This window comes from Colobus angolensis, unplaced genomic scaffold (genome assembly GCF_000951035.1).
Source record: "Colobus angolensis palliatus isolate OR3802 unplaced genomic scaffold, Cang.pa_1.0 Scaffold1, whole genome shotgun sequence".
Classification (NCBI taxonomy): domain Eukaryota; kingdom Metazoa; phylum Chordata; class Mammalia; order Primates; family Cercopithecidae; genus Colobus; species Colobus angolensis.
This window is the reverse complement of record NW_012110918.1, coordinates 3,981,215-4,001,184: the sequence shown is the minus strand read 5'-3', so window position 1 is coordinate 4,001,184 and position 19,970 is coordinate 3,981,215. Positions and strand designations below refer to the sequence as shown.

At 47.1% G+C, this 19,970-nt stretch overlaps 1 protein-coding gene across 2 annotated transcripts in view; it reads right to left on the bottom strand.

The window, feature by feature from the left end:
- ARSG (arylsulfatase G) overlaps positions 1–19,970 on the bottom strand; it is a 177,264-nt gene that overhangs the window by 32,456 nt on the left and 124,838 nt on the right. For both annotated transcript variants that reach the window (XM_011926742.1, XM_011927487.1), the window contains 2 exons: positions 15,021–15,129; positions 5,868–5,988 (listed from right to left, as the gene is read on the bottom strand). In XM_011926742.1, coding sequence (XP_011782132.1) covers positions 5,868–5,988; positions 15,021–15,129 — 230 coding nt within the window. The remainder of the gene's footprint in view (positions 1–5,867; positions 5,989–15,020; positions 15,130–19,970) is intronic.

The following is a 19,970-nucleotide window of genomic DNA, read 5'->3' as shown; positions in this document are numbered from 1 at the left end:
TTGTTCACAAACTTAAAATTTCATGATGACCACGGCAGAGCTTTAAACCAAGCGCAGGGTCCCTCCAAGCGTGGGGCTCTATGTGTGGAGCACCAGTCACAGGCCCACAAGGCCACCCTGCCTGGGTTCCAACGCCTCAGGGTCAGGATGGGCCCTGGAGACTTACTTGTTTTACAAGTATTTCCAGGGATTCTGATGCAGGTGACCCTCAGATCTCTTTGAAGAAAGGCTTCTTTCGCATCAAGTCAATTTTCCAACTCTCCCTTGAGCAAGGATGGTACAAAAGAAGGCATCTTTGATTTCCCCAGAATCAGGCACAGCCCAGACTCTGGTCACAGACGCCCACAGCTATGACTCAATCCGACTATATTTGGACAGAGGAAATCTTTCCTCATCAGGTCACAAATAAAAGAATTACCCTACAGAATGGAAACACCTAAATCAGGGTTCTCGAGGGAAGGATGTGAAAGAAAATAAAAGGCCAGCGTCCTTGGTAGTTTGGTGGGTCTGGGCTAAAAGCATGAGACTGCCTTGGTATGAATCACAACCGTATATAGGGCTGGAAAGGCACTTACATGATTCAAAGTTTCCACGAGACTTTTTAAAAAATGAGAAACATCTGTTGGAGCAGTAAACAGCTGTCTCCCTGAGTTTCACAGCTCCGAGAGGATGCCGCCAAGGTAGGGCTCCTCCCCACACCTGCGGCTTCCAGGTTCTCGTGACAATCCCTGCACATATCCAGGGCGCGCGTGATGACAGCAGGTTCCTTCCAAACAGGAAAAGAAGTCGTAACTGAAAACCCTCACTTCTTCCATCCCTGCAGAAAGCCAAGCCTCTTCACCGCAGGAGACTGTTTTGTTTCCTTCTTGAGACAGCAGGAAGTGGGAGATTTGGAAAATCTATTGTCAACTGACACACGATGCACTCGGACACGCAGAAGATGGGAGTGAAGGCTCGCTGCTTCAGATCAGTCACACTACTTGGGTCTCGGTCACAGAAATTCCATGAGGGTGGGCTGCTATATTCCCACTATTTATGTGGTGTTACCAGAGGCAACTTCCAAAATCCACGAGGAAGCAGAACTGTGGGATGGCTCATTCTCGGAAACATAGATGGACTTTGGACAATTTGTCTATACATTCTTTTTTTCATTTGAGCAGACCCACTATGGCTTTCTTGTTTATATCAACATAGGAAGGAAGTTGTCAAAAGTACACATGAATCACAGCTCTCCAGATGCCTGGTTCAAATTTCAAAGATGACTTTATCTTCTGCAAACTTGTTTTGCCTTCCTGGTGGCCTTTCTTGTTCTATTTTATCTTGTTTTGTTTTTTAAGCATGAGAGCGTTCCCTTACCTCAGGTCCTACAGGCTGCTGATACAGCATCCCCTGAAGGTGGGCTTCTTCTCCATTCAGGTGGGGATGCGCAGCTCACAGCCTCTGAAGGGGGTGGATGGGGGTGATCAGTTTGCCAGCCACCCCAGATGATGTCTGTCGCCACTAGGGGCCTCTCTAAGAGAAGCGATGGGCGTTCTGGACATTAAAAGGCAGCTTGTTTCCTCAATGTATGGCTTCCAGGGGCATGCCAAGCATTTCATGACCTACAACAGCCCCAGACTGTGTTAGGCTGGGCAGGTGCAGAGCTGTTAGGGGAAACGTTCCTTCGTTGACAATTTCTGGACCTGGCCATGACAACCTGGGGCTAAGATACAACCCGACCAGTGGTGATGTTACAACCTTGAGCTTCCATCTGGGAGTCAGGAAAGCACAAAGTGGGACATTTGGTTCTAGGCTGTGCAGCCCTCCCCTTCCCGGCCCTCATGTCTCTCCGGGTGCCCCTCACTGCCTAGACACAGACCTATCAAGATCAGAAGCAGGAGGTTGAGCTGATGCAAGAATATGCAGCATGGTGTCAGCTGCTGTGGTTTTGAACATCACCACACAACGCCCCTAGAGGTTGATGGAGTGGGTTGTGAGAAGACCATCCAGTGTAGAACCGGAGCCCATTATGCGCATGACACCTCTCAACTCTCTCGCTTCTCTCCTTAGCTCTTGGTTACTTGGTTTGCCACAGGGAAGGACCCGATTGCTGAGAAGCGTTGGCATATTGTTTCCAGCTGAATATCCAGGAGTTACTTTGAGCTTCTAGAACTGAAACTGTTTCTAAACCAACTCATATTGGAATCCCTGTAAGCCCAGGATGTATCTGAGGGTGAATACAAATTGTGCTTCTTTTAAAATGCATATGTATACATGTATGCGTTACAGACATATGCATCTGTGTACACATATGTATGTGTATATTGATAAATGCATGTATATACATATGTATACATGTGCATACACATGCATATAAATATATGTGTATATCTCTATGTATGTGCCTGGATATATGCATATGTATCTATAGACACATGCATATGCAAACATGTGTATGCATGTATGGTATATGCATGCATATGCATACATGTGTATACATGTATGTTTACAGATGTGCATATGCCTACATGTGTATACATGCATGGTATATAAACATGCATATGCAGACCAGGCACAGTGGCCAACGCCTGTAATCCCAGCACTTTGGGAGGCCGAGGCCGGCAGATCGCCTGAGGTCAGGAGTTTGACACCAGCCTGGCCAACATGGTGAAACTTCGTCTCTACTAAAAATACAAAAATTAGCTGGGCCTGCGTGCGCCTGTAATCCCAGCTACTTGGGAGGCCAAGGCAGAAGAATCGCTTGAACCCAGGAGGTGGAGGTTGCAGTGAGCCAAGATTGTGCCGCTGCACTCCAGGCTGGGTGACAGAGTGAGACTCCATCTCAAAAAACAAAATACAATAAGATAAAATTAAATTAAAACAAAACATTCATATGCATACACATGTCTAGAATATGCAGGCACATGTATAATACACATGTATGTGGGGAAAAGAAAGAGAGATCAGCCTGTTACTGTGTCTATATAGAAGGAAGTAGACATAAGAGACTCCATTTAGTTCTGTATTTGAGATGCTGTTAATCTGTGACCCTACCGCCAACTTTGTCCTTGCAAGAGACATGTGGTGTGGTGACTCAAAGTTTAATGGATATTGGGCTGTGCAGGATGTGTCTTTGTTAAACAAGTACCTGAAGGCAGCTTGCTGGCTAAAATTCCTGCCCCTCCCTGGGCAATGGAACATCTCCGGGTAAAACCCATTGTGTGCTTTATTTACTGAGTAAGGAGAAGACCGCCTTTAGGAATAAGGTGGGGCTTGCTGGAGCAATACTGCTAAAAGGTTTATGGAGATGTTCGCATATGCATCTCAAGGCACAGCATTTTCTTTTAAACTTATTCACGTTACAAGGATTTTTGTTCATATGTCTTACTGCTGATTTCCTCCCTACAATGATCCTATTTTCCAGCCACTCCCTTATCTTTTTGATGTTAAAGATAATTATCAATAAATACTAAGGGAACTCAGAGGCCGGTGCCGGCGTGGGTCCTCTGTAAGCTGAGCACCGGTCCCCTGGGTCCCGCTTTTCTTTCTCTGTACTTTGTCTCTGTGTATTATTTCCTTTTCTCAAGTCTCTCGTTCCACCTAACGAGAAGCACCCACAGGTGTGGAGGGGCAGGCCACCCTTTCACATGTATAGACATATGCACAATATGCATACATGTAGGTATGTATAGCATATTGTGTGTGTGTGTATATATATAATTCCTCGTATTCTTACCTTCTAGCCTCCTCCATAGCTATTCCAAATTTGAGACAATTTACTCTTATTTCTTTAGGCCTATTACTTTGCTTCAATAGAGAGAACTGACCAGAGAAGACCAAACCCAAATTCCGATCCAGTGACTACCCATGTTGTCCTCAAACCTCAGAATCTTATCTCAAGTGTCTCTGCTGACACTGCAGCCATGCTCTGGGAGACTGGGTGTGACCCACAGGTGCCAGCCCCATGTGATCTTAACCTTGAAGATACCATCAGCTGCTTCCCACAATCTGTAAGCGTGGCTGTTTCTTTCTGGGCCATGCGGTGTGGTTAGGGAGCAAATCAGTCCTGACTCCAGCTGTATTAGTCACCCCATCATACATCCCCACGACGATGCTGTGACTTGTATCTGGTTTTCCAATCTGGTTCCTGGGCCTAACCCTGCTGGGCACTAGTTAGGATGGGGTCTCTGCGAGCCTGCGCAAAACTCCAGTTAGAGCAAGAGCAGAGCTCTCCCGTCTGAGAAAGGAAGTTAGTACACGAAGGAGCTGGCTTCCACAGGCAGTACTGACAACGTCAAGGAGACCACAGTCCTTGAAGCACTTCCTGATGACCCCAATTATTCCTAGCAGCCATGGTAATAAACACTCCAGAGCACCTCTCCAATGACGTCTGTGACAACTCTCCAGGGTCACATACTGCTAACTTCCAACCACAAGGCGGAAACCATCTTCCTGCTTGGCTGCTCCTGCTTAGGGAGAAGGGCTAGGCCTGGAAGGGTCTGCAGCTCTACGGGGCAGATATTCTGGGGAGAAGCAGGACTTCAGAAGACCTCTCAGATCTCATCCAACAACCCCTAAAAACTGCATTAATGTGCACAGAAGTGCCAATGGCCCATAGAAGACTCATGTTTTGGTTTGCTGGGGGAGGCTGGGTGGGAAGGGCAGCTTTGATAACTACCAGCCACAGGACATTTGTGTACATTTGAGTCACTTCCATGTGACCCTTAGCAAAGACATAAATAGACCCTTTGATGTGTGGGTCCGTCATCAAGAAGCCATGCATTTGCAGGCGTTGCAGAAGGGACTCTGTGCTCCTTCCGCCTCCTTGCCTCCTCCTGCTTCCTCTTCCTTTTGGTGAAAGGAAAACACAGGGAAATTACAAGGAAAGGCCATGAGGCCTGACATTTCCTGGCTGTCACTGCCAATGAGTGCTTCAGAGTGCAAAAAGGGGACATTGAGGAGGTGACGCTGAGAAGTGGAAGCCCAAAGCCATTGCCAAGGACTTCTTGGTCAAGAACAGGCTGCAGGTCAGACACAGTGGCTCATGCCTGTAATCCCAGCACTTTGGGAGACTGAGGCAGGCTGATCACTTGAGGTCAGGAGTTCGAGACCAGCCTGAACAAGATGGTGAAACCTCACCTATACAAAAATACAAAAATTAGCTGAGCATGGTGGCATAGGCCTGTAGTCCCAGCTACTCGGGAGGCTGAGGCAGGAGAATCGCTTGAACCCGGGAGGCGGAGGTTGCAGTGAGCTGACATCACGCCACGGCACTCCAGCCTGGGTGACAGAGCAAGACTCCATCTCAAAACAAAACAAAACAAACAAAAAAACAGGCTACAGAGAGTGTGCTGAGCCCTCTAGAGCTGGGAGAATGTTGGATGTAAGGCCCTTGCTGGACCTGCCGTCCAAAGGGTCTTTCACCCATTTGTTCATTTGGTCCTTCATTGGTTCATCCAGGTTGCGTGGACTGAATGCTCACTGACTGCAGGCAGTGAGAACTGAGAGCTGAACTCAATGACTCAGATTCTTGCCCTCAAGAAACTTCCATTCTAGAGGGAAAGGCTCACAATAAACAAGTTGCAGACACTAGTCAGTCATCTCATCTAACAAAACATGCTGGGTTATTAAATTAAATACATGACAGAAAAGTTGCCCATTATAGGCAATGAGAACATACATACACCCACCCTAAGCCAAATTGTTAAATATAAATCTGGACTGGGGATTGGGGTGGAAAGAGGCTCGTCTCAAATGCTTCACCTTTTGGGGTCTGAACCAGCCACTTGTTTGCATCTTCTGAGGATGGTTCTGTCTGCACAGAGGTGAGAGGCAACAGACCAGCCTCCTAAAGAGCCTACGTGTGGGCATGAACCTCTTCCACTTACCCTGTGCCCAGGCTGTGACCGGCCAAAGAGCACCTCGGAGATGTCCACACCATCAAAGCGCCGTCCTTGAGGTAAGCTGGCCTGGGCCAGTGCTACCACAGTCGGAAAAATGTCCAGCACACTGCAGAAATAACAAGACTGAGTTGGCCCCAGCTCTTCTGACTCACTCTCTGACCCTGCTGTGTCAACACCCACCTGAATCAGCTCAGAGCAAGCACCGACAGCCTCTCCTATGGCCTGGCTTACCTTCTCTACCTGTTTGTTTTTCCTTTCAATTCCACCTGGATTTCTGCTCCTACAAGAGGCAGAATGATACAGTGGTTCAGCACCCAGGCTCTGCAGCCAGGTGTTGCTTGGGTTCAAATCCCAGCTCTGCCACATATCTAGCTTCTCAATGCCTCAGTTTTCAATTCTCTAAAATATGTATGATATTTTAATAATATAGTAGTCACCCCTATATCAGAGAGAGACACATTCTAAGAGCCCCAGTGAACGCCTGGAACCTTGGATTGTACCGAACCTGATTGCCATAAATCAAACATGTTTATTCATTATTTTTTTAGAGACAGGGTCTTGCTCTGTCATCTAGGCTGGAGTGCAGTGGTGTGATCATAACTCACTGTAACCTCGAACTCCTGGGCTGAAGTAATTCTCATCTGACTCCAAGAGTAGCTGGGACTACAAGCATGTACCACCACACCTACAAAATTTCTTGGTTGTTTTATTGATTGTTTGTTTATTTATTTATTTATTTATTTATTGTAGAGATAAGGTCTTGCTATGTTGCCTAGGCTGGTTTCAAACTCCTGGCTTCAGGTGATTCTCCTGCCTCAGCCTCCCAAAGTGTTGGGATTACAGATATGAGCCACTGCACCCAATCAGAACACATTCCTGTTCATGTCTTCCACTCAAAAATGTAATGACTTTTCCATCTTAACTAAGTACTTACCATGAACTGTGGCCATAACTTTTGCAGTTTGAGGTGCAACAGCAAAACTAGCACAAATTTCTTTTTCCTTCTTTACAATTTCATGGATAGGAGATTCACTCTTGGTGGCTTATGCCTGTAACTCAGCACTTTGGGAGGTCAAGGTGGGTGGATCAGTTGATTTTGTTCTGACATGAACAAAATCCACCAAAGTGTGAATAATGGCTGAACAATGGCCATGTGAACAATGGGCGGTTTGAGACCAGCCTGGGCAATAGGGCAGAATTCCATCTCTACCACAAAAAAACAAAAAGAAAAAACAAAAAAATAGAAGATTCATTCTCATCATAGATCTTAACAACCTCAGCATATAATTTCTTTTTCTTTCTTCCTTCCTTCCTTTTTTTTTTTTTTTAAATGGAGTCTTGCTCTGTTGCCCAGCTGGAGGTGCAGTGGTGCAACCTTGGCTCACTGCAGCCTCTGCCTCCAGGGTTCAAGCAATTCTCCTGCATCAGCCTCCTAAGTAGTTGGATCTACAGGTGCATGCCACCACACCCAGCTAATTTTTGTATTTTTAGTAGAGATGGGGTTTTGCCATGTTGGCCAGGTTGGTCTTGAACTCCTGACCTCAAATGATCCACCTGCCTCGGCCTCCCAAAGTGCTGAGATTACAGGCAGGAGCCACTGCACTCAGCCTTCTTTCCTTATTAAGTCAAGAACTTTCACCTTTCACTTAAAGGAAACACATTTCGGCTTCTCTTTGGCATATTCGAATTACCAGCATCACTACTCTTGCACATTGGGGTCATTAGTAATTAAAAATAAGTATGACGGGAACACAAGCACTGCTATACCTTGACAATCAATCTGATAACTGAGATGGTTACTAAGTGACTACCAGGCAGGTAGCGTACACAGCGTGTATCCACCGGACAAAGGGCTGACTCGTCCTGGGCGTTAGGGGGTGGGACGGTGCCAGACTTCACCACACTCCTCAGAATGTGCACCATTTAAAACTTATATTCATTTCTATAATTTTTCATTTAGTATTTTTAGACCATGGTTGATCACAGGTAACTAAAACTGCAGAAAGTGAAACCGTGGATAAAGGAGGACTGTTGTATTGGTGCCCGCTTACAGGTGGTTGTGTGCATGAAACACACATGTAAAGCACAGAGAAGACCTGGCACTCAGAAAGGACTCACTGGATGTTTATGTGTTAATGATTCTCAAGGGTAATCCCTGTGAGCCCATCTAAGAACTGAGGGGTTCTACCTGTCACCAGCTTGGTGACAGCCATTTGCTTAGAAACAGTGTGGGACAGGTGTCCACAAGAGAGCATTCACTGCATTTTCCATTGGGTGGGTCTCTGTATTATAAAAGATTTAGTTTTTGTTCAAAATGCCATGATATGTGAAACTTTCCAGCCTCTTTATTTTAGCTCTTTTAGTCCATTACAAAGTAGTGACTGCGGCCAGGTGCGGTGCCTCACACCTGTAATCCCAACATTTTGGGAGGCTGAGGTGGGTGGATCACCTGAGGTCAGAAGTTTGAGACCAGCCTGGCCAACATGGCGAAATCCTGTCTCTAGTAAAAATACAAAAATTAGCTGGGTGTGGGGGCACATACCTGTAATCCCAGCTACTTGGGAGGCTGAGGCAGGTGAATGGCTTGAACCTGGGAGGTGGAGGTTGCAGTGAGCTGAGATTGCACCACTGCACTCCAGCCTGGGTGAAATAGCAAGACTCTTTCTCCAAAAATAAATAAATAAATAAAAATAGTGAATGTTTACGGTGGAAAAAATGAGAGCATTCGAAAATATAAGAGAGAACAACACACACTTAGTCCATCACCCAAAGGCAGCCATTGTTCGTATTTTAGTGGATTTTGCTCATGTGACTTTTTTTTAAGTCATATGGTGCAAGGTTACTCTACCTGCTCCAACCTGTTGTGCTCATTTTGGGGGAAAAAAGGTCTTCAGCAAGAATAGAGAGGCTGCCCCTTCAACAGAGCCGTTTATCTGATGGCCAGGCCAACTGGAAGTCAGCGGGGCTTATTGGAGCCAGGAGGACTGAGCTAATGGGAAGCTGGACTTTCCCAGGAAAGAGGCCCTGGTAGCCCTGAGGCTGGGCGCAGCAGCAGACTTCAGGCTTTTGCATGCACCGTTCACCGGCAAGCCTCCAGGGCCACAGATCCCCACTTTCCCCAATCAGATATCTGAGGGGCTGGGGGGATATCCGCCCTGTAAGGGGGCTGCAGAAAGGACCTGCTCTGAGGCTCCGTCTCCTGTTGGCCACCTCCTTCTCCTCTGCAGGGCTCTACCTACAACCCCAGGCAGAATCTCTCCAGTGACTACAGTACAGAGTGTTTCTGTTTGCCTTTCTCTCCCACAGTCCATGGAGCTGGTGGCTTATCTCTTAAGAAACAAGCTCCAGGACCTGGCATCCCACTCTGATGCAAAGTCAAGAATGCAGAGTCAGCACTCACAGAGCACGGAACAGTCCAGAAACCTGTCCAGAGTCCAAGGTTCCTGCCACAAACCGGAAAGCAAAGAGGACCGCAAAGCAGTCTGAAAAGGCCGCGGTGGTTTGGAGCTGTTTGATCGAGTTTTCTCTAAATTGTGCCCCTAAGAGAGATCAGCGTCACAGATGGGTCAAATCAGTCAGCAAGAGAAACAGGATCTGCGTTCGATTTTAGAAAGTATTGTGTACTTTCTTTTTCCATCTGATTTCCCCCCACCACTCTCTCCTGGGGTTTAGCATCCTAATTATATAGCACTAAATCTAATGTTCACGGAATCCTAATGTCTCAGACTTTGGCAAGAACTTCAGAGGTACCTAGTCCACCCAGAGCCCAAAGAAAGCCTCTCGCCCATGAGAAAAGCTTCAACATGTCCAGTGACTCAGGCCACTCAAGGCAGCCCCATCCCAATTTGGCAAACTTGGGCTGTCAAATAGTCCTTCCTTAAGTAACAGAAAAAGCCAAGCCCCTGAGCTTAGCCCTGGAAGAGGGAGATACTCCCTGGCACTTGCAGCCCAGTGTCATCCCAGGGCTGCGCCCCCAGCCTACATGTGAACTTGAAGAAAGCATCTGCCCTACTAAGGCTGCCAAGGGCACCCCAGCTACTCCAAACCTCAAACTCCACCGAAGAAATTGGGCCTGGGAGTCTTTAAAACCTCAAAGAAAGAGACAAAATAAATACAAACCTATACTTTAAAGGTTCCCCTGTTCATTTCGATGCCTGACTTTTGGCAGAGCCACATTCCAGCTTTCATGGCTCCACAGTCCATGAAAGTGAAGGCAGTCATTTCTGCCTTCATGGGTCTCTTCCTCCATTAAAAAAAGAAAAGAAAAAAAAAAAAAAAAAGAGGGCCAGGTGCAGTGGCGCATGCCTGTAATCTCAGCACTTTGGGAGGCCAAGGAGGGTGAATCACCTGAGGTCAGGAGTTCAAGACCAGCCTGGCCAACATGGCAAAACCCTGTCTCTACTAAAAATACAAAACAAATTAGTCAGGCATGGTGGCAGGCACCTGTAATCCCAGCTACCCCGGAGGCTGAAGCAGGAGAATCGCTTGAACCCAGGAGGTGAGGTTGCAGCGATCCGAGGTCGTGCCATTGCACTCCAGTCTGAATGACAAAAAAAAAAAAAAAAAAATTCCAAAATTCCGTGGACTCTGGCACTGTGCCTCATGGGTCTGATGGAGAAGTGGTTCCTGGCCTTTGATGGGATGAAACCCCACTGCAGTGGGCTTTTTGGTTGTGACAAGGGCAGCCATGAGCCCGCTCATGATGACAGGAGAGGGCTGAGATTCCTCTGCACAATGGCACAAAAGGCTGTCCTCAGAGTGGGCAGGGTGACATCTTTGCAGGTTGCATTGCCCTTATGAAAATATGTACTTTTTCTTTCCTGTGGCACTGGCCAGCCCAGGCTCCGAAGGTTGTTCGTAGGAAGGGTGCATATTTGTGTTCTTATCCAAGGAGTTGCTGAAGGAACCTAGGCGTGGAGATGGGGCAGTGGCAAGGAGGATGCAGAAAGGCCTCGCCTGCTGGGCAGATCGTTTGAGGCCAGGAGTTCAAGACCAGCCTGGCCAACATGATAAAACCCAGTCTCTCTATTAAAAAGACAAAAATTAGCTGGGTGTGGTGGTGCATGCCTGTAGTCCCAGCTACTGGGAAGGCACGAGACAGGAGAATCACTTGAACCCGGGAGGCAGAGGTTGCAGTGAGCCAAGATCATGCCGTTGCACTCCAGCCTGGGTGCCAAGAGTAAAACTCCATCAAGAAAGACAGAAGGAAAGAAGGAAGGAAGGAAAGAAGGAAGGAGCCACGAGGTAGCCCAGGGGATTACCTGTTCTGGCTACACAGCAGCTTTAGTTATTTTTCTCTTTCTCTCTTTCTCTCTCTCTCCTTCTTTCTTTCTCTTTCTTTCTCTCTTTCTCTCTCTTTCTCTCTCTCTCTCTCTCTCTTTCTTTCTTCTTTCTTTCTTTTTTTTTTTTTTGAGACAGAATCTCACTCTGTTACCCAGGCTGGAGTGCAGTGGCGCGACCTCAGCTCAATGCAACCTCCGCCTCTTGGGTTCAAGCAATTCTCCTGCCTCAGCCTCCTGAGTAGCTGGGATTACAGGCACGGGCCACCACACCAGGCTAATTTTTGTATTTTTAGTGGAGACGGGGTTTCACCATGTTGGTCAGGCTGGTCTCGAACTCCTTACCTCATGATCCGCCCTCCTCGGCCTCCCAAAGTGCTGGGATCACAGGCGTGAGCCTCCGCGCCCGGCCTTAGCTGTTTTCCAAATGAGACTGTTTCAAGTCCTTTTTGACATTTTGGTCACCTCATACTTGCCCCAGTTCATCTCTGAAGGATGGATCCTCATTCAGAGCAGAGATGGGGGTCTCCCAGCTCAGAGGCAGAGCAGGCCCTTCCCCTTCTTGTATACGGCTGAGAGAGCTTCCGCTAAGCCGTAGTTCTCAGCCAGAGTGAGTTCATCCTCCCCGGGGACATTTGGCACTGTCTGGAAACGTTTTAATTGTACAACTTAGGGGGTGGGGTGGGGATACGATTGGCATCTAATGGGTAGAAGTCAGGGCTGCTGCTAAACATCCTGTAATGCACACAGGACAGCGCTCCAAAACAAAGTGCGATCCAGTCCAAAATCTCAACCACGCCACAGCTGGGAAAGCCTGCATCACAGTTTTAGGTTAACACTACTGCAACTTTTTCACATGTGCTGCCAAAGCCCTGCCCTCCTGAAGGTAAGGTAGCCCCTAAAGAAAGAGCTTTCTGTCTGGTCTGCTCATGACTGCCACCTCCCCAGTCCCTGGAGTAATGATCGACCCATAGTTGGACATGGCAATAAATATCTGTGGAATAAATGCCTCTTCCCCATTCCGTACTTGTGTCCGTAGAGGCGGGTCATGTGCAAAGTCCTTCTTTCATCTTATGACATCACCCGGCTGCACACCGATATTAACATTGGTTATCTCTAAAACCAATGGGATCCATGTGAATGGATCCCCCACCCCCTCTCCCACACATTCTCTTTTACTTTTCTGTATTCATATTTATATCAACCTGACCACTCTCTGATGCTCATAATTCCTCAGGGCCTCAAGGATATAGGTTTAAGGGTCTCTGGCTTTAGCTCTTAGTGGCTTAAGGGAGTTATCTCTGATCTGGAAGATGTATATTCCTCAAGCAACAGAATGAGAGTAGGTGATATGCAGTCGGGGCGGGGGACGGGGGAGTGCTGGGCCGGGCTCCCAACAGCATGAAGCTTTAGCATCAGTGTCTTGAATTTGGATCATGCTACCATTCTCTGTCGAGCTGACCCTGAGGTGTCAAGGGTAACAGAAACACACACACAGCCTGCCCAGGCAGTAAGGAAATTCCGTCCAAATTTGCTTAACATGGATTCACATGGGAAACAGCAAGAGGGTAAATCTATAGAGGTAAAACTGACTGGCTGAAATCCAGCCTAATTTAACACCAAAAACTAGCCTTGGCTGGGTGTGATAGCTCATGCCTGTAATCCCAGTGCTTTGGGAGGCTCAGGAGGGAGGAGTGCTTGGAACCAGGAATTCCACACCAGCCTGACCAACATGAAGAGACCCCGTCCCTACAGAAAATTTAAAAATTAGCCAGACAGAGTGGCGCATGCCTGTAGTCCCAGCTACTTGGGAGGCTGAGATGGGAGGATTACACGAACCCAGGAGTTCAAGGCTGCAGTGAGCTCTGATCTCGGCACTGCACTTCAGCCTGAGCGACAGAGTGAGACCCTGTCTCTTAAAAAAATATAATAAACAAAATGCATATGTATGTGTGTGTGTGATACACTATATATTAGGTTGGTGCGAAAGTCATTGCGGTTTTTGCCACTAAAAGTAATGGCAAAAACCACAATGACTTTTGCACCAACCTAATGTATCTCCTAGGAGGTGCCGATATGGTGTATTGATATTGTCCTGGTACAATTCCAGGGGCCCTCAGGCAGACACTGCCTTGTACCACGAACTCGCTGCCTTGGGTCACCAAACCATCCCCTCAGTCAGCTGTCTCCTCTAAGACCCTACATTATCAACGAGATGAGACAGTTTTATCATGGTTGACTGTAGATGCAAACACCATTCTCCAATGAGAAGACACTGCTTGGCTTTCTGTGATGCAACTTGAGAGACGGCTGAGTTACTTGTGCAGCCCAGCCCGTGAACACTTGGCCCCTCTCGGTAAGCACTTTGACTACATCAAGTCAGCCCTATAAAAAGCAGCCTGCCTGGCCCTTTTCCCAGGCAGCCTGACATCACAGATTCCAGGCTCTGCTATTGTTGTCACACCTGCTGGTGCCCGCTGACAGCATGCTGCCCCCTCCTGACTGTACAGGGCTGACCTGGAATTCCTGGGGGCCCCACAGGCTGCCAGGGGTGACGCCCACCCACCCCATACTTTGGCCCTCAGAGCTGTTTACCCTTTTCCCCCGGACTTTGAGTCTCTCCCCTCCTCCCCATCAGATCTCGGGAAGTCAGAGGGTGCCAAGAAAGCTTGCCTGCCTCTACTCAGCTGTGTTCTTTATGCCAGGACTCACTGGGCTAATTGCAAAGAACCTCTGGAATTAGGAAATTGGTCTTTAACCAGCAGTTTTCTGAGCACATGAATGAGCACAGGGTTCTACGGAGGGTCCCCCTTGTTAGTGAACACAGGGCAGAACCACAGAGAGGAAGGCCCTCTCTGGATTAGTGACATGTCCCCAGGATAAGTCATAGTTCCACAGCTGGGAAGACATTGCTTTCACATAGACGCTGCACAGCCAAGCTCTTTGCCATGGAGATGGCCTCCTGGATCTGCCTTAATGCGGGGATAAGAGTCATGGTGAGATATCACGTTTACCTGATGTGATGGGTCTGCAGTGAGCTATGCAGTGAGCTTCCTTCTAATAAAGGAAGCACCCAGACACTTAGCTCATTGAGAAGCTTCATGGCCAGAGGCAGGAGGAATGTCTTCACCTAAGGATGCATTCTTTCCCTAATGGCCCAGAGGGGCCACCTTTCTTCTCCACCCTCCTCCAGGGAAAGTGGACATCCGGACTCCTTTCTTGGGGCCATCGAATCGCTAGAGACTAGCTGGCTTCTCACAGCCACCCCTAAGACACCCGCCTTAACCCCAAGGATGGAATAATCAGGGCTCAAAAGATCTGTTGCCTCGGTCAGCTTGGCCCAGGCTTAGAGGGGAGATGCTGCTGTTGCCACCTTTTCTGCGACTTTCTCTCCAGCAGACACAGCCGGGACCCAATGCTGATGTACGTGAAACCAACCAATCCCTTCTTCACTCAGGCATTATTCCCAGAAGATGGCTCGAGTCCCACTTCACTGTTTCTCCCTCCCCTCCCCTCCTCTCCCCTCCCTTCTCTTCTCTTCTTTTCCCTTCTTTTTAGAGGCAGGGTCTTGCTATGTTGACCAGGGTAGTCTAAAACTCCTGGCCTCGGCAATCCTCCTGCCTCAGCCTCCCAAAGTGCTAGGATTATAGAAGTGAGCCCCCACGCATGGCCCCACTTCACTATTACTTTCATCATTTCTGCAATCAGTCTTGGAAGTGTCTGGGAACACCTGGAAAAGGAAAGAGGTGAATGACCTTCCTGAGGCCTCTAGCCACCCATGCCTCCATCTAGCCACCCATGCCTCCATGACTTTTCTTGCTCTGGGCCCCGACATCTCAAGGTAGTTTGGGTCTCATACCTTAACAAGGCAGTGCTGGTGACATTAACTGGAACTCTGCCAGGCCAGTAAGCCAGTGCCGGGACCCGATGCCCTCCTTCCCAGGTCGTCTGCTTGGCTGGACTTCCCCCTGTGAGAGGAGGGGAGCAGCTGGTTCATCCATGGTGATAACTTCAGATTTCTTTTCAGCTAAGAGTTAGTCTCTGGGAGAACCCCTTTCTGAGTTTCCAATAACCCCAACAAAGGAATGACTTTTTTGGTAACTAGCTATTTCCCTCAACTAGCTAGTGTCTTTCAATATATGCTTTTTATTTTACTGGACTTCAGATGTAAAACGTTGCCTCACTCTACTGAATCACCTCATTTTATTTTCTTCATGAGACCTTCCCCACTGTAAATTATTTTTTTCATTTATTGATTTGCATGTTGTGTGTCTCAACACCATGAGACTTCATCAGTCTCATGCACCTAAGACATAGTGGGGCTTAACGAATCTTTGTTGAGTGAGTGAATTTCTCTTCCTCGTGATCATAATGTGACTGTCTGTTTAGGATGAAGAAATACAACTAGTAAAGAAGAGAAAAAGAAGGAAACTTCTGCAGCTATTTGATCTGCTCAACGTCCAAGAACCGATCTGGCATGGATTTTATGGCTTTATTTTGTTTTGCTTTGCTTTGTTTTTCCTTGAATTAATGAGTTGTTCTGATGTTATGGAGACAGTGTCAGTAATAGCTCCAACCTCTTGCCTCCTGGGGGAGGTAAGAACCAACTACGTGCAATCTATGAATTTCCACTTTGGTTATTAAAGGAATTATTTTTGTACCCATTAAGTCAAAAGCGACCACCAGTATAATGATGGCTAGCGGGCTGGAAGAGATGAGGTCATGTTTGATGGAAACATCCTGAATACATGTTGGGTTGCATGAACCACGGCCATCCCACCACCCCCACACACACCCCACCCTCATCCTGGTTGAGCCAAGGGCCAAGGATCCCACAAAGTTAGCGTGTGCACGGCCTTTCCAACGCAAGTGCTGTGTGTGGCTGACACACACTGTGGTCATGCAATTTCCCTTTGTTTGGCTGGTGTGAATAATAAAAGCAATTATGTGGGGAGGAGCGTGGGGAGGAACAAGATGAAGGCTTCTGTCGCCCTGTACTAGCACTGCTGCAAACGGAACCTTTGATGTCCCTGGCCCAGCACACCACACGGGAAATGCTCAGCATTCTTAGGACTTTTTCATAACCAGCTTTGGAGTCCCTCAAGTTTTGAAGTAAGAAACAAAACACAAAATAACTTACGTCCTATGGACTGTTTACGTTTAAGGGTGTGGGGTTCAAAAATCCAACTGGGGTCTCTGCAGGCTGAGTGAGACGCTCTTTGATCTAGCCCAGCATTTCTCAAATACATCCTTCTTATCGAGAGCCACGTCTCCCAAAAATACATATAGCTCCCTCCAATTTATTCACGCACTTGGAACAAAGAATCCAGAACTCCAGCAAGCATAAAACGCATTTCCACGTGGCTTTGGAATGTATGACTTATGCTTCAGCTTAGGGCCAAAGAGCAGGGAGGAAGCATCCGCTCAAAGCCATGTGCTGGGGCTTCGTGGATATTTCCACCCCCATGGGGGCATCTTTGTGGACGCTTGGGGTATGGGTGGGTGAAAACGGGGAGTCTGTTTATCTGCATGTCCATGGTGTACAATATTCAAATAGTCTTGCTTAACCTTTGAGGCTAGATGCTAAGGAAGGATCAAGGCTGTAGTTCCAGGAAACAAGCCATTAGCTCTATTGGTCCAGCAGAAGGCACTGGGGTGGGCAATGGCACCAGAGTTGAACACAGGATTTGGTCTCTGCCTCCAGGATGTTTCCAGAAGGGTAAACTGATCTTTAATTCATAAATTTGCTCATCGGTCTTCACCACTAGGGATTCTTCTCGTTTGCCACAACCTTTTGTTTTGCTCTCTTGTAGCTGACTGGCTTTCCTAATACGCTCTTCAGAGAAAAACATTTCAATGTGCTTGTCTTATTTCAGCAAAGGATTGAAAGCTGGAGGGGTTTGGAGGAATCCAGCTAGTTATAAAACAGGTGCAGTCAACAAAGCAGACAATCTCCTTGCAAAAGATTCAGGAATTAGGAGAAAGAAAAAGATTGGCTGAGAGAAGTCCCTTAGTGTGGTCACTTAAGGAGCAATCCCATCTTTCTGTTGTAGAGACTAGTCGGCTAGGGCAGGCTACACCCTGGGTTCTGGCTCTAACAGGAAGACACAATTATATATGCCAGCCATGCAAATGATCACAGGCCCACAGATCTTGTATTCTAAAGGGATTCGTCTTAAAAGGGTCTAGAGTGTGAACAAGCAATTCTTAAATATTTATGTATCACCCACAACGCAGATACTGTCTTGCTATAAATTCCAGTTTCTCACTGGTACTTCTAGGAGTGGACAAAACTTACAAAGATCTGACTAGCATTCTGTCAGCCCCTGGGGTTGTATAGTCTAATTATGAGATGCATATGCTTGTATCAAACAGGCGTGTTGTGTTTCATCTGCACCAGCAAAGGCTGAATTCTAAGGTAGCTACTCCTAATCCCCCAATATTCTTCAGTAATACCTGCTCCCACTAATGGGTAGTTATCCTAAATTAAACATAATATGAATAACAACAACAATAGCATCTCCTATTTATTGAGCCCTTACTAAGTACCAAGTTAAGTGCTCCTCAGCATAAAGATACATGCTTCCTGGTATTATCTCATTGAATCCTTATGACACCCTCTCAAGTTAGCCACTATGGGGAAACCAAAGCTCAGAGAGGCTAAGTAATTTGCCCCCAAGTCACACAGCTAGAAAACGATAGAGCCGGCCGGGCGCAGTGGCTCACGCCTGTAATCCCAGCACTCTGGGAGGCTGAGGCGGGCAGATCACGAGGTCAGGAGTTCGAGACCAGCCTGACCGATATGGTGAAACCCCATCTCTAGTAAAAATACAAAAATTAGCCAGCCATGGTGGCACACGCCTGTAATCCCAGCTACTTAGGAGGCTGAGGCAGGAGAATCACTTGAACCCGGGAGGCAGAGGTTGCAGTGAGCCAAAATTGAGCCACTTCACTCCAGCCTGGGTGGCAGAGTGAGACTCTGTCCAAAAAAAAAAGAAAGAAAGAAAGAAAGATGATAGAGTCAAGATCTGAATGCCGGTCTGACTACACAGCCAGCACCCTCACTCACTAAACCTAGGGCAGTGGTTCCCATTTTGGATATGTATTAGAATCACTGGGGAGCTTTTAAAAAATACTCATGCCAAAGTCTCTTTCCCAGAGACTGTGATTTAATCGGCCTGCAGTGAGGCTCTGACATCAATATCTTCTAAACCTCTCCTGGGGCTTTAGTGTGGAGACCACCCATTCCCAGGGAAGGAGGGCAAGGGGCAAGATAGAGAAGAGAACACAGCACAGTTCAAAGTTAAATGTAGCTAATGGTCGTCGTCACCGCAGGCTTTCTGTCGCCCACGCCTTTATACCTCTATGCCATAGCGTCATAAATATGACCTTATAAGTCATAGTAAGTAAGAACAATAGATAATCCATAAATGAAACTTCTAATCACTTTTCAATTTCAAACACTATTCATTCATTTAGATAAGCTTCCATACTTTGATCGGGCACTGGCGCATTAAAAGTGTTAGTTGCCTTCGGCTTTCTGTCAAGAAATGCATGTCTTATGGCCATGAGAATGCATTTCTATGCACTCATGGTTACTTATGACTCTAATTAAAGCAGAGCCTCTTACTTAAAGCAATAAATATTTAGCCACAGCAACCAAAATATAAACAAAACCATGATTCATGAATTTGCTTATTTGTGCTTCTCTGGTTACGGAAGTGAAGTGGTATTTTATGATGCATCGAGACAGGGGCAGGCCGAGGAAGACTCACCACTGCCCACGCGGAGGAATAGTGGTCTTTCTTGGCTGGGACCCAAGGGCCATGTTTCACTGAGTCAGAAAGGCAAGGCAGCACACAAGGAAATTCACAAAATTCTCCATACAGAAGAATCACCACAAGAGATCTCATCTAAGATACGGATTTCTGGGTCCTATCCCCAGGAATTCTAATTTAATAAGTCCGGGGTGAGGCTCTGATTCTAGGTAATTCTGATGTCAGTGGTCTGAAAACCAGAGTTGAAGAAGTATTCAAGGAATAATTAGGACGATGCCTTTGGGGGCAGGCAGGTCTCCAGTGGCACCCCTGCCAACCAAGTGGCCTTGGGCAGAATTCATAACCTCCCTCAGTCTCAATCATCTCAGCCAGGAAGCAGGGAAATGATTGTACAGTTGACCCTTGAATAACACAAGAGTTAGGGCACTGACTCCCACGCAGTTGAAAATCTGGGCATAACCTTTGACTCTTCCAAAATTTAACTACTGATAGCCTTATGTTGACCAGGAAGCCATACCAATAACATAAACATTCAATTAAGACATATTTAGTATGTTATATGTATTATATACTGTAGACTTACAATAAAGTGAGCTAGAGAAAAGAAAATGTTAGTAAGAAAATCCTGGCCAGGCACAGTCACTCACAACTGTAATCCTAGCACTTCAGGAGGCCAAGGCAGGAGGATGGCTTGGGCCCAGGAGTCCGAGACCAGACTGGGCAATGTAGTGAGACCCCCTGTCTCTACAAAATAAATAAATAAATAGCTAAGTGTGGTAGTCCCAGCTACTTGGGAGTCCTAGCTGGTAGTCCAAGCTACTTGGGAGGCTGAGGTGGGAGGATTGCCTGAGCCCAGGAGGTTGAGGCAGTAGTGAGCTCTGATTAGATCACTGCCCTCTAGCCTGGACGACACAGCAAGACTCTGTCAAAAAAGCAAAAGAGGAAAAGAAAAAAAGAAAGAAAGAAAGAAAGAGAGAGAGAGAGAGAGAGGGAGGGAGGAAGGAAGGAAGGAAGGAAGGAAGGAAGGAAGG